Here is a 15,203-nt window from a genome sequence, read left to right as displayed (position 1 = left end):
GTGTGTGTGTGTGTGTGTGTGTGTGTGTGTGTGTGTGAGTGTGTGTGTGCCCAGGCGGGTGTGTTTGTATCTTTGCATAATGCCATGACGGTGAATTTAGAGGAAATAAAATGTGAAAAACATGAAGCTTTGTCCGAGGCCTTTCCTTGTCATTATCATATACAGGATAACTTTACATATACATGACACGCTACACACACACATTTGAATACGTAAGGTCAAACGAGCCGGAGCATAAAGGTTTCCTTGAGCCGACTGCAGCTTATTATTGTTATTGTTGCTTTGGTACATAGTCATTAAATGTGTCCTACACAACCTTCTCAAACCTAGAGAGAAATGTCCTAGTGTGAGATCTCATAGTGGGAGATCTCATAGAGAGAGGGACGGATGGTTCCTTAATTGATCCTTCATTAATGATAATAGGAGGTTTGGCTCTTTAACTGAGGCGTGAGCCTGGCCAGTCCAGGTCTATTTCTGGAGCGGACCTGGAGCTGGTGGCTGGAGGTAGTTCCCTTGCTGTACGACCTCCATTTCCAGCAGCACCCCTCGACCCCACCTTATCCCCTCCACTGATCCAGGGCGTCGAGTAGAGGGTTAACCCTGCAGGGATCTCTCTCTCTACGGTGGGAGGCTCGGGGCGAACGAGGTGACGGTGGTGGGTGGGTGGGTGGGGAGGGGGCTGAGGGGATGAAGGCAGTAGGGTGGGGATCAGTGCTGAATGGTGTCGGGACGTCCCGTGCAGGGAGGTGCCAGGCTGCACCGCGAGGTGAGGAGACGGGGCCTCCCTAGTGCAGGACTAATGCCCTGTAATGAAGATTAAGACCCCCCTCAATGAGGACTCTGTTCAGCCCAGACTGGGAGCGGGGGGGGAGGGGGGGAGAGTAAGGGGGTAGGAAGGAAGGATGGATGGGTGGAGAGAGAGTGGAGAACTCATTTGTAAGGCTGTGTGAGTTGCTCCATCATTGGAACAGCCCCTAGAGTCAAAGTCATATTAGTCGTTTTTATGGAAATGTTTGCTTGGATACGTGCAGACAAAGTCCTCGTCTGGTGTATTAAGGGGGATATTAACATGCGACGCACCGCTTGACGTGGTTGTGACAACGCACACACACACACACACACACGGTGATATGTGTGTAGTACAGGATGGTGTGTGTGTCTACGTTTTTGTGTTTCATCTGCTGCTCAAAGAAGCCCCAGCACACGCCTCACTTCACCGACCACTTCAGCTGAACACTCCACCCAGAGCGCTTCACACACACACACACACACACACGCACACCGCTTCACACAAACACGCGCTTACACACACACACACACACACCGCTTCACTCACACACACACACACACACACACACACACAGACGGGCACAAGCATATGCCCACGCACATGCCAACACATGCACACACACATACATAAACAAACACACACACACACACACACAAACACTAGTCCTCCATCCATATTTTCATATCCCATCCCTCTGTACCTTCTCCCTGTCACCTCTTTACACTCTTTCAACAATTTTTCTTGGTATGTAACTTTTTGGGGAAATATTTAGTCTGGGGTATTGAAGTGGTCTGGGGTGGAGGCGGTGGGGGAGAGGGGCCGATTGATGGGCAGATGGGCTGGACGGAGGAATGGCTGTGGAGGGAGATCTTGTTTCGCATGACCTTGGATTGGCAGTGGCTACTCTCTCTTTAACATGCTCTCTCTCTCTCTCTCTCTCTCTCTCTCCCTCTCTCTCCATCTATATCTCTTATTCATCTCACTCTCACCCATACCTCTTCCATACACTCTTTCTCGGCCTCTGACTTTATTTCTCCCCCATCTATCTCTCCCTCCTTTCACTCCCTTCCTCCCTCTCCCCTCTCTCCCTCCAGACCGAGCATGTATGTTGCCGTGCAGGCCCCAGCCTCTCCTGGGCATTCTGGTATTCTGCATCATCATCACACACACAAGCTGAAAGAGCGCTCTAGACGTCCCCGACCCCCACCCACTCTGCGCCCCCACCCGCACCCTGCACGCCTCAGACAGCTCTCCGTTCTCCTTGTCTAACTTTTATCTTCTGGCTGTGTGTTTGGTTAGCTGTGGTGGTCTGTTATCAGCCGTTGTGGTGTTGAGTCTGTCTGTCCCCTTGTTGGCCTGTCGAGCGTCCAATCAGGAGTGTCATGAGGATAGAAATACAGACAATAGGAGGGCCGTGAAGCAAAGCTCCATCGCGGAAGGGAGGAATTCCTCGTTTGCTTAACATTCATGACAAAGGACAGCCGGGACTTCTTATCGTTGCAGTGTTTTATACCAATGTGTTTTTTCATATAATAGCAGTAACAGCTAAGTTCTCTTGCAGCTCAAAACAACCTGAAATTCCCCTTTGGGATTCATAAAGTGTTATCTTATCGTGCCTTTTCTGATCTTAAAGAGTAGCACGAGTAATGTGACTCAAGAGAGCGAGACAGAGAGATATGCAGAGAGGGACTAAGGAGCTTAACATCCAGTAATGGATGGATACAACTGATATAGATGTAAAGATAAACAATGACAGAAAATGCCAGAACTTGAGAATCTAAATATTAACGAAAGGACGGAGGAAGACTGAGTGTGATGCATCAAGAGATACAGAGAGAGTGTGGACATCACTGTCGCCCTGCCGTACGACCAGCCTACTGCACACACACACACACATACAGCCAGGTCCCGCACTCCCCCGTGCGATGCGATGCATACAGTCTTCCTCAGTGTGCGCATGTGTCTGTGTGGGAGAGAACGAGGGAGCGAGGGAGAGAGAGAGAGCGCGATAGGGCGGGAGGGATTCAGTGTCAAGTACGTGAACCTTGAAAAGCACATGAAAAGCATTTTTGACGAGACAGACCACACAACCCCAGGCCCTCGCCCCTCCCAGTCTCCCCTCCCTTCCCACTCTCCCTCTCTGCGTTGCTTTTCACCCTTTTCTTCCTCCTCCTTCGCTTCTTGGTTGCCCCGGCAACGGCCCTTGGGGTCATCATGTTAATATGGCGGCCGCTTGACCAGGCCGGCCCGCTGTATTCACTGTGTGCATGTTAATGGACTCACTGCATTGTTTGAGCTAAGGGTGTGTGTGTGTGTGTGTGTGTGTGTGTGTGTGTGTGTGTGTGTGTGTGTGTGTGTGTGTGTGTGTGTGTGTGTGTGTGTGTGTGTGTGTGGTGTGGGGGAGGGGGGGTGGGTAAGGCATGGTGAGTGCATGTGTGTGTGGAGATCATAAGAAGCAACTGTCAGTCTGTCCGACCTCCTTTTGTCAGACGACCCTAGAGAATGTGGTGGGAATGTCTGAAGAGAGAGAGAGAGATTGAGAGAAATAGTGTGTATGTGTATGTGTGTGAGAGAGAGAGAGAGACAGAGAGAGAGACTAAGGGGCCAAGCATCTAGCGATGGATGGATAAATATAGATATAGACGTAAAAAGAAACAATGACAGAAAATGCCAGAACTTGAGAATCTAACCGTTAATGAAAGGTTGGAGAGAGACAGAGGGCGATGCATCGAGAGATACAGACAAACAGCTAGAGATGGAGGGATAGACAGACACACGTGCAGAGTGAGGGAGCGAGAGATATACAAAGAAGAGAGAGTTACAGAGAAGAGAGAGAGCGACAGAGAGAGAGACAGAGAGAGAGAGAGAACATGTTCAAGACAGAGTAGCCCCTGCCAATTTTTCCAAGAGAGCGAGAGAGCGAGGGAGGACAAATGCAAAAATGATGCAAAAGTTCCTTGAATCACCTCGTGCTTGTCCTCCACCCCCGCTCTCTATTGCTCTCTCTCTCTCTCTCTCTGTCTCTGTCTATCTGTATCTCTCTCTCTCTCTGTCTGTTCTCTCGTTCCCACATGAATTCCTCTCCCAGCACTTCAGTACACTGTGACGCAAAAGGTTGATCAAGCACGTGCACACACACACGCACACACACACAAACACACACACACACACAGTAAGTGCTCACACACAGACACTGACTGAAAGACTCAAGTGCCACTCGACAACTTACGCACAAATACACTCTCATTCTCTATCTCTCCCCTTCTCTAACGGGACACACACAGATATACAAACACACACACACACACACACACACACACACACACACACACACACACAAGGAGGCAGCGTCTTTTGACTGAATACTCCTCACAATGCAAGAGGCATAATGACAGCATTCTACAGTAGTCATAGCTGGGATGGTTCCCACCAGGGAGACAGAGGGAGAGGGGAGAGAGATAGAGTGCGAGAGAGAGAGGGAGGGAGAGAGAGAGAGAGAGAGCATTTCTTTCTCTCTTCCTTTCACCTCTCCTCCTACTCTCTTCGCCCTGGTCCCAACAACCCATACTTTGTCCTGGTCATGTGACCCAAGCAGAGAGAGAGAGAGAGAGAGAGAGAGAGAGAGAGAGAGAGAGAGAGAGAGAGAGAGATTACTACATTTTTAGATAGTAGGTCGTTGCATTTCCTTCTACTTCGATTTGTGTCTCATTAAACTTTTTCCCATTTTTGGATACTTTTTCAGTACTTTGGTCATGTACACCTCTTTTTTCAAGCCTACATTTCCCATGGCAATAAAACCCGTTGAAGTGAGAGAAAGGAACAGAGACGCTCTATATATTCAGCCCTCCGATGGCTAATCGCGACCCCAGGGTCTCTATTACTGGTCTCACTACGATGTCACGTAGGTTTGGTGTGATTTGGGTGAAATGTTGCTGTGTTGTAGGAATGTCCTGTTGGCTGTGAAATATTAACCCCCACCGCAGTCTAGGAACTTTCTCCAAACATCCTTGAGTCCTCACATGTAAGTCAACTTCCCGAATCTCAAACACACACACACACACACACACACACACACACACACACACACGCACAAACTTATTTATACTACTCTTTTCTCAACTGAGCCACACAGGACAGGGTCTGGCAGTGTGTATATTTTGATGGGGGGTCTGTGGTGTATGTGTGTGTGTGTGTGTGTGTGTGTGTGTGTGTGTGTGTGTGTGTGTGTGTGTGTGTGTGTGTGTGTGTGTGTGTAGAGAAAACATGTCACTCATGGTTCATTAAAGTGTAACCCAGCCCGGCAGAAGAAATAGCCCCATATCATCATTAAGTCATCTCAGCGCAAAGCGAAAACCACAAATATTATCCCTGCAACCATCCACACACACAGACACACACACAAAACACACAACCCTCGTCTTTAGGTGACAGAGAGATGGGAAGATTGGGCAGAGGTGTTTGCCCTCCGTCTGAGAGATGGATGAATGATGGTTAGAAGAACACAGAGAAGCAATGCGCTCTCTCTCTCCCTCTCTCTCTCTCTCTATACATTGATTATAAATTCTATACATCCCTGCAAATATTTTGTGTTTGTGTTGTTGTGCACGTGCGTTTGTGCGCGTGTGTGTGTGTATGTGTGTGTGTGTGTGTGTGTGTGTGTGTGTGTGTGTGTGTGTGTGTGTGTGTGTGTGTGTGTGTGTGTGTGTGTGTGTGTAAAAAGGCCATATCCTGCCCCTCGGACTCATCACTCCTCATCCAAATTATAGTCCCAGCTGCTGACACAGCCATATACACACACACACACACGCACACACACACGCACACACACACGCACACACACACACACACACACACACCCTCACAGTGTCACACTCAGCCAGCCCTGTAACCAGGGGGCATACGCAATGGGTCACATTATGAAAAATGACTTGCTCTGCTAGCCTGCCAGGGTGTCAGTGATTATAATATCCAGATAATCATTTCCAACAAATTATAATAATTATCAATCAATCACGGCCCCACTCAGGCAGGGGGGGGGCTGGCGGTCGGTCGGGAGGGCGGGGGGAGGGAGGGGAGGGCGGGGTGCGGACCCAGCCAGGGGCTCCCGGTTGGGGGTACAGACTAGGGCCTGGGGGCCTGGATCACGGCTGTGACCCAGGAGGCTCCTTCTGTCCGCCTAATAGCCCTCCTGCATCCAGGGTCATTCAGCTCATGTAGTTAGAGACTCAATCCCCTGCCTCGGTGCTGCAGGGAAACACACACTCACACTCAGACGCACACACACACACACACACACACACACACACACACACACACACACACACACACACACACGCACGGACACAAAAGAGATGGACACACAGACACACACTGACCCCCAGCTGGTTTCACAGCTATTCAACGGAATAAGGTAAGAGCTATTTATAGGTCAGAGTTCACATCAACAACCCTTCAACATCAACTGCCCTATCAACCCCCCCCCCCCACACACACACTACCACCCATATGAAAGCAGCAGGCCCCATCCAAAACACATATTTACTGCCAAAGGAACTGTGGGCATCTCCCACACAACACAAACACGATCAGGGCTCTTTAACACACATCTCCGGCCAACGGCGAGAAAGACATCTGTCATGATTTAAAAGGAATAGAAATCCCCTACAAAAGAACATGTCCGCAGCGCCGATAAGCGTCTGTGGCTTACTGTGGCACATAAAGGGAGACAGATCGGAGAGAGGGAGACAGAGGATGTAATAAGAGGGCGCTGATGGTGTTCCCAGATAGCAGTGTTACCAGTGTGTCTTCTTAACGGAGAACGCCGCTCCGCACGCATTGATCCAATCTCTGCCGGGACGGAGCCGGATAAATAGAGCAGAGAGGGAGAGAGAGAGAGAGATGGAGAGGGGGAGAGAGTGGTAGAGAGACAGTGAGGGAGAGAGAGGGAGGAAGAGATGGAGAGATGGAGAGAGAGAGAGAGTGGTAGAGAGACAGTGAGGGAGAGAGAGGAAGAGATGGACAGGGGGAGAGAGTGGTAGAGAGAAAGTGAGAGAGAGTGATAGTCAGAGAGAGAGGGGGGGGGGGGGGGGGGAGAGCGAGACGGAAGGATAATCGACAGCGGAAGAGGAGGGAAAGAGCCCCAGAGTTGGAGATAGAGAGAGAGAGAGAGAGAGAGTGAGCAAGTGGGCTAAAGAGAGATAGATAGATAGTGGCCTGAGGGGAGAGAAGATCGTCTTGGGAAAAAAGCAATCATTGCTCATTGATTTGCCGCGCAGCTTGAATGGAGGGTGTCTATCTGGAAGTCATTATCTGCCATCGGATCGGCCGATGTTTACACACGTTGAGATGGACAGCAGCACTCCCCTGAAGAGGGCGGATTAACGTGCACACGTATGCCCCCCCCCCCCCCACACACACACACAGAAACAGGCACACACACACATATGCACAGACCTTCAGAAACTCAAACACACACACACACATACGCACACACACAAACAAACACACATGTGTATGTGCGCACACACAAATACACACACACAAACTTACACTCATATGGCCACATGCAGACACACAAACAGACTGCACACATCCTTAAACCCAAGGAATTTGAAACTAAACATACACTTTCCCTAATAACACACACACACACACACACACACACACACACACACACACACACAGACAAAAACAGAGGTGAAGGTGTACGGGTAGTGAATGGTTGTGACTATAAGCAGGGCTTCAGCGGCTCAGACAGAGAAACAGACAAAAGTCCTGAGGTAGCGCTACTGCAGACCTAACCAAACGATCCCAGATCATTTCACTGATAGCCTGGATGCAGTTTATATCTCAACACTGCTGAGAGAGAGAGAGAGAGAGAAAGAGAGAGAGAGAGAGAGAGAGAGTGAGAGTGAGGGAGGACTAAGAGGCGGATAAAAAAGGATGTTTAGAAACTGAGAAGGGCTTGATAAAAATGTATCCATATGTGTATGTTTGTGTCTGTGTGAGTGAGTGTGTGTGTGTCAGGTCAAGGGCCTGGACTCTTATCCAGGGCTCTTTAAGATGAAAAGTGTGGTCCTGGCTTAGCCAACCAGGCCTACACACACACACACACACACACACACACACACACACACACACACACACACGCACACACACACACACACACACACACACACACACACACACACACACACACACACACACACACACACACACAGCTAAGCCCGAAACAGCTTTCAGTAAGCAGGGTGGACGGCTACAATAACATCTTCACTTCTTTCTCTTCCTCCCATCTTTACAAGACAGAGAGGGTGATACAAAAATAATGCAACCAAGTATGCCAAGTAGGCCACCTTCTTAATAGTATGATGCTGACGACTTTGTCTTTGTGCTGTTTGTAAATGTATAAATGTCTAACTGTTCATCAGTGTGTGCGTATGTGTCTATTTGTGTCACTGCGTAAATTTGTTTGTGTGCCTGTCAGGTAGTTTAGGCAATTTGCACGTCAATGTATGTGTATCTGTGTATGTTTGACTGTTAGGGAGGGACTGGAATATGTGTGTGGGCGTGAGTGTGTGTGTGTGTATGTGTCTCACTATGCCAGAGTGTTTGCATGTGTTTGTTTGTGTCTGTGTGTGTGTGCGAGGGGTGTTAGCGTTAGGGTGGAGTAAAGAGTCATATCATCCTCTCACACATGCTGCCTCCACGCGTAGCGAAACGTGAAATCTATATATACGACATATACGGTGTCATGACGTGCACCAGCGTGAGCGCCCGTGCGCGTGCACGTATGTACGCTACACTTTCCCACACTGTCAAAGCAAACAAGGACAAAACACGGGTGGATCCGGTATTGTGCGTGCGGTCGCGGTGCGTGCGGTTCATTGCCACGTGCACGCCGGCCCTGTCCATCCTCCGCGTGCACGCTCCTGCTCTGTGGAGGTTTCTAGAAGCCTCTGGGCCCGTGCAGGTTTTTCCACATGACTTCCAACATGTGGGAAAGCGCGGAGGGAAAGCCAGAAACCACCTGCGGTCGCTCCTAAAATAAGCCCATTGACTAATGTAGGATTTCACCTCAGCGGGCGCCCAGCCACAGGCCTCTCCTGTTCACCGGGGCCGGCAGGAGTAACCAGGCGACCCTTGACCCCAAGCCTATGCAGATTAGGAGGTATTACCATGAGTCTGTTTTTTACTGCTTTACTTACTTTGTGTGCACTTGTGTGTGATGGTGTAGAGTAGACGTGGTGGCACTCTCTTTGGATTTGGTTGGAAAGAATGAATAATATTTAAAAACTATTTGAATACATTTATGGAGTAAAATCCACCAGATTTATGGGATTAGTTAGGGTTCTACCACTTTTACAAAATAACCATTTTACCAATCAGATATGAAATATAAAGTGTTCAATATGTTTACGGTATAATCAGCGAGTGGATATGATCTCAAACCGCTGTGATCAACATTGACTTTAACTACAATCTGAGGAAGCAACTGCTTCCATAGCATCCAGGTATGGGGTCTGAATCTGATCAAATCCCCGGACCAGGTCCCTCCTTCAGACATACACAGACACTCATTGGGTTTCCCCACTCGAGCCAATGAGGACGCAGGCTCTGGGACGCCCAGCGGAGTTGGCCGGCGGGCCAGTGGTCCTTCATGGGCCATTAGCCGGACACCAACTCCCTGGCTGGCCTCGCTGACCTGCAGACACTGGCTGGGAAGGCAAGCAGCCCCCGCCCTCCCAATAAATGTATCACCTCATAAAGTGGTCAGTGAGTGGTCAATGGGACGTATCGGTCATTCATGTGTGGGACTGGATGTGCCTGGTGCCTGTGTGTGTGTGTGTGTGTGTGTGTGTGTGTGTGGGGGTGTGTGCGTGTGTGTGGGTGTGTGTATGTGTGTGTGTGGGTGTGTGTCTGTTTGTGCACATTGATGTTCATTTTGGGTGAGTAAAAGGGTTCTCTCTCAGCTTGGTTGCAGTACATCAATTATCCATATAGCAACTATAACGCTTCTTGCTTTGAACAGACTTCTATGAGGAAGATTTTTCAGAGCGGACACGGGCAGTAAGAAAGACACAGGTAAGAGCGTGTGTTTGTGTGTGTGTGTGTGTGTGTTTGCGTGCCTGCAACGAGGCACAAAACCAGACTATTGAAGACAAGCCGAGCCCACTTAGGACATTAAGGGAGAGCTCCTTGTGTGTCCGGGTGTGGGGTGTCCGGTGTGTTCGGACTGTGGCTGGCCCCCGGACACAGGGAATGAAAACATGGAAACATGACGCGCTGCACATCCAAACAAGCCTTTACCTTTTTGATGCAGCTTTCTGGAGAGGCTGATCCGTGGTCGTTCATCATCTGGAGGAAACACACAGAAGACAAACACAACACGGTGAATATTTTAACAGCCGCTGTGAGGATGACATCATGTTTTCTCTAGCGTGCGCGCGTGTCGAGCTCTGCGGTGGTTGGGAACCGATGAATTATAATGAACAGGGAGGAAAAGAGGGCGAAACATAGCAAACAAAGGAACAATAGTCGATTGAGAGAGTATGGATTGGCGGTGCAGAAATGTCAGAGAGCTGACACGGCCTCAGGTGTAGGCAGCCAGCATCAGAGCTGAAGGTACAGTTCATCACACACACACACACACACACACACACACACACAAACACACATGCACTCATGCAGACACACACACACCCACACACACACACTCATGCACGCACACACACACACACACGCATGCCCTTAGGCCTAAGGGCCAAAAATGTGACTGGGGCAAAACACTGATGGGTTAGGGGGTTGTGGAATACATTACACACATAAATACACAAAGACAACACACACACGCGCACACACACACAAAAACATACACACACACAATAAGATGCAAACTGAGCTCAAGCACAAACTAGTTCTATATAGAGAGACAAAGACTGAAACACGTTTTAACACACACAAATACACACACATTCACACTAAAAGGACCCAGATGAATAAACTGCCCACAAATATGACGCTAATGCTCCACTTCAGCGTTGTAGGACCTTTCTCAGAGAATGTGCGTGAATGTGTGTGCGCAAGTGTGTGTGTGCCCGAATGTCTGTGTGTGTTTGTGGGTAATTAAGCCTTCAAGCAATATTTTCAGTGGGCAGATGGGTGGTAGAATGCTCCTAGTGTCTGGCCTGGGAAATGGAGGATGTGTGTGTGTGTGTGTGTGTGTGGGGGGGGGGGGGGGGTAACTTAGTCTCTCCCCCCCTCTATGTCTCCCCCCTCTATTTCTCCCCTTGCTGTTCCCCCTCTATCTCTCTGCCACTCTATGTCTCTCTTTCTCTGCCTCTCTTTCTCCCTGTCTCTCCCTCCCTCTCTGTCTCTCTCTCCCTGTCCCTCTCCCCCTTATCTGTCTCTCTGCCACTCTCTCTCCCTCTCTCTCCCTGCCTCTCTCTCTCTCTCCCTGCCTCTCTCTCTCTCTCCCTGCCTCTCTCTCTGTCTCTTTCCGTGTCTCCGTCCCTCTGTGAGGAGGCCATTGACTACTGGCTACTAGGTGAAGGGGTAGGCGGATCAAAGACGCTGTTTTGGAAGTCATTTCAGGGAGAGGAAGAAGGCAGCCTAAGCGGTACTTTACCTAGAGTTAAGGCTCGAGTATTATTAGGCCTATATATTGCCCCCCCCCCCCCACTCCACAAACACACACACACACACACACACGCACACACAGAATGTAAGTTGCATGCATCCATCTCGTCCTTTCCTGCCCATCTGTCCTGCTCGTCTCAACACTGAGCGCGTTGTGGTCGGTCGAGACTGTTGTGATAAGTGGCGCCGCGCCGCTATATTACAGCCCACATATTAAACGTCCCCCCCGCCAGCCCCCCACCTGTGATTAGTGAAACCTTGGGTGGGGTGGGACACACACACACGCACACACACAGGTCTGCATTTTAGACTCACTTATCTATTTCAGAATCTGCTGGCTGGAGACTCGGGGGTGAAGGCTCTTTCCGGCTCACGTACAGTGACTCCATTTACACCCCTCTTCTAAAACACACTGGCTGAGTTTTTCCCCAGGAAGCGATTATTAAGCCAGCCGCTCGCGTGCGGGTGTGTGTGTGTGTGTGTGTGTGTGTGTGTGATGGGGAGGTGAAGTGTAGAGGTGGAGTGGGGAAGCAGGGGGGGTTGGTGGATGAATTGGTTTCACACAAAGTCTTCATAGACGTTTGTATTCTGGGAGTATCCCCCCCTTCAGAGAGACCGTGAAGACAGTGGAAAACCTGATGTACCATATGAAGGAAAATGTGTAATATACAGTACATACACAATATATAGAACTGGCATTACAAGACACACAATTTTACACAGACACAGTCATTTCTGCATTACCTTGGAGCTACACTGAAGGGCCGGCACCACCAAACGTGGAGCCGGTACGGTCCGACAGACCAAACTACAGTTGCTAACCTACAGTTGCAAACGGCCAGGTATTTACACATATCATTTAAAGCCGTCAGCAAATCACTCACACACTGGCTTTCATTTTATTCAAAATTGATTGATTGACTGAAGTCTCTCTATTTGACTCCACTTAGGTCTGAGTTAAGGCACCTTATTTCCATCATTGTGTTCTGCATTTAAAATGGATCACAATGTGTGTGTGTGTGTGTGTGTGTGTGTGTACTCAGTGCACACCTGCATGCTGTGTGTGACCAAGAGTGGACGACCTTTCCCACCAGAGTATAACCACTTCATTTTCAATTTTTCTGCCAGGGTAACAAGCCATAAGGTAGATTAATGACTCCTGTTAATTTTAACACAACTTTAAATGCTGTTTTAAAGTGGAGCGCTGACTAATGAGCCAGCCAGAGTATTTGCATGTATTTAAATAAATAAGAGAGGTCATTTCAGTTATATAGTTTCTCGGAAATCGTTCCTCACTTCCATTGGCGATGGGGGGGGGAGGGGAAACATAAAAAATACCCCCAGAAAGACACCACAACACTAGGCTGGGACTGCTGCGACTTCCCCCTGGGGCAGAGATGGTTTGTCATCTGACTACTATGTGTTAAAAAGAGTTTGGGAGATAGACCATGGCCTATTTTAGTCTTTGAGTTGCCTGCGTTCAGATTGGCAACAATGTCTACAAATATAACTTCGAGGAATGGCTATAGACCAAACAAGGATACACAGACAGAAACGGAGAGGGAGCAAGAGAGAGGGGGAAGAAAAAAGAGAGTGAGGGATAAGAGTGGAAAGTTACGAGAGTCTTACGAGAGACGGAGATGAGGGAGACAGTTAGAAAGAAGAGAATAAGGAAGATGAGAGGGGGCCGTTGAGGAAGAGAGATGAGAGATGGATAAAGGTAGACAGATAGAGTGGAGAAGAGGGAGGGGGGGGGACAGAGAAAGACAGCGAAATTGAGGGAGAGGGAGCGAGGGAGAGAAGCGAGAGGAGTCAGGGAAGATAGAGGAGAGATAGACACATAGGGAGATATAGAGTGGAGAAGAGGGAGAGAGAGGGGAGAGAAGACAGAGAGAGAGAGAGAGAGAGAGATGGAGAGAGAGGGGGGAGAAGACAGAGAGAGAGAGAGAGAGATGGAGAGAGAGAGAGGGGGAGAGAAGACAGAGAGAGAGAAAGAGAGAGATGGAGAGAGAGGGGGGGAAGACAGAGAGAGCGAGAGAGATGATACGAGAGAGAGCGAGAGAGAGAGAGATGATATGAGAGAGAGCAAGAGAGAGAGAGAGAGAGCGAGAGAGAGAGAGAGCAAGAGAGAGAGAGAGAGAGAGAGAGAGAGAGAGAGAGAGAGAGAGAGAGAGAGAGAGAGAGAGGAAGCGAGAGAGAGAGAGAGAGAGCAGAGGGTGACAGCCAGGGTGCATGCGTCGGGGATGCCTTGCTTAGCTCTGAGTCTGCACCCGGCCAGCTGCAACAGTTTACAAAACCAACAAGTCAGGCCTGCAGCAGGGCGAAAACGCTCCCAGGCGCTGGTCCGCTGCGGGCCCCCGTTCTGGGCTTTCCCCTGCGCAGCCGCAGGCCAAGTGTAAATATGTGTTTGTATCAAATTGTGCGAGGGTAACCTAAAACTTGGAGGAGCCCTCGCAACGCAGACATAAGCGGTTTTACTGATGCCTTAATGTCTTTCAGCCCGAGTCGGGGGGGGGGGGGGGGGGTGGGTGGTCAGGATCAGAGTGGGTCCTTCAACCCAGACTTAGAACCCAAGGTCTTTCAGGGCTCCGACTAAGGACTAAGGTTAAGGGCCTGAACTCTTCCTTTGATTAACTTCCTTGAGTCTATTAATTCCAATTGTGAAAACATACGTTTTTTTCCTAAATTTAAAGTTATAGGATCAGTGGGGTCTCCAAAGACAAAACGCAGGGGCACGGCAATAGCGATGACAAGCTTTGACCGTGAAGACATACTGAGACACACACGTCACCGAACAAATAAATAAGCTATTAATTAGACAGGCAAAATGGAACTGGCGGCAGACTGGCCGCTCTATGATTTATGATGCTTGTCAGGTGGTGTTGGATCGGCTTTTAAACCCGGGGGTCCGGACTCACACAGTGACAGGTCTGTGCAGAGGATGGCTTTGACTGTTACTGCACAGAGACAGAGAGGTGGAAAAACTGTCCTTTTGTTCAGTATTTCTTGAGCCTGTCTTGGGGAGAGCGCAACACCGGCGAGGATAGGATAGTTAGAAATGACATGTGAGTGTGTGCGTGCGTCTTTTGTGTGTCTTTGGGTAAAGAAACCCCTTTTTGGCCTACCTGACCTCAAGCATAAACATCTCCAGCCATGGCTTGATGTAAACCCAGCCACCTGCAGAACACTTCCACTCAGAGCTGTCCAGGCCTCATTAAAGCCGTACGTTAGTGAGTGTCTGTCCGTGTGTGTGTTTCTGTGTGTGTGGGTGTGTGTGTGTGTGTGTGTGTGTGTGTGTGTGTCTGTGTGTGTGTGTTTGCATTGTGTGTTTTCACACCCGGTGCCAAAGGTCACCATTATTAGCGTTTCACAGCAAAAACATTTAGCTATTGAGGCCGAGCTCCAGGAGTGTTTCAGCTGGCACTTCAGCACCGTTGGTGTGGACATGCAGCAAGGACCCCGCCAGGCAAAAAATAACACTCCGGCCTGGAGCACTGGGAACCTGCGTTTACACAGGACTCAGACCTGCGCCCCCAAAACGCACGACAGCGCAAAATTCATCGTTTGTTTACTTCCAGAACTTTCCAGAAATGATGAGAAAAGGAATATGAAGTGAAATGCCAGAAGGATCTGTTTCCTTGAAACATGTGTGTTGAGTTTTTTATTTTTATGTTTAAGCCTCTGGCATAATGACCCTGACTGAAGGCCAAAGGTGGTCCAGGCGGAGTCAGAGCGCTGTCAATGTGGCCGTGGCAACGGTTGGGAGAACCGGAAA

General features: G+C 49.3%; 1 protein-coding gene across 3 annotated transcripts in view; it reads right to left on the bottom strand.

Annotated features, from left to right (window-relative positions):
- prdm16 (PR domain containing 16) overlaps window positions 1-15,203 on the bottom strand; it is a gene marked incomplete at its 3' end in the record, with an annotated part of 188,755 nt that overhangs the window by 74,638 nt on the left and 98,914 nt on the right. For all 3 annotated transcript variants that reach the window (XM_079742393.1, XM_079742391.1, XM_079742392.1), the window contains exon 3: window positions 10,100-10,147. In XM_079742393.1, coding sequence (XP_079598519.1) covers window positions 10,100-10,147 — 48 coding nt within the window. The remainder of the gene's footprint in view (window positions 1-10,099; window positions 10,148-15,203) is intronic.

Source organism: Pollachius pollachius (genome assembly GCF_949987615.1).
Source record: "Pollachius pollachius genome assembly, chromosome: 8".
Taxonomy (NCBI): Eukaryota; Metazoa; Chordata; class Actinopteri; order Gadiformes; family Gadidae; genus Pollachius; species Pollachius pollachius.
This window is presented reverse-complemented; position numbering and strand designations above follow the sequence as displayed.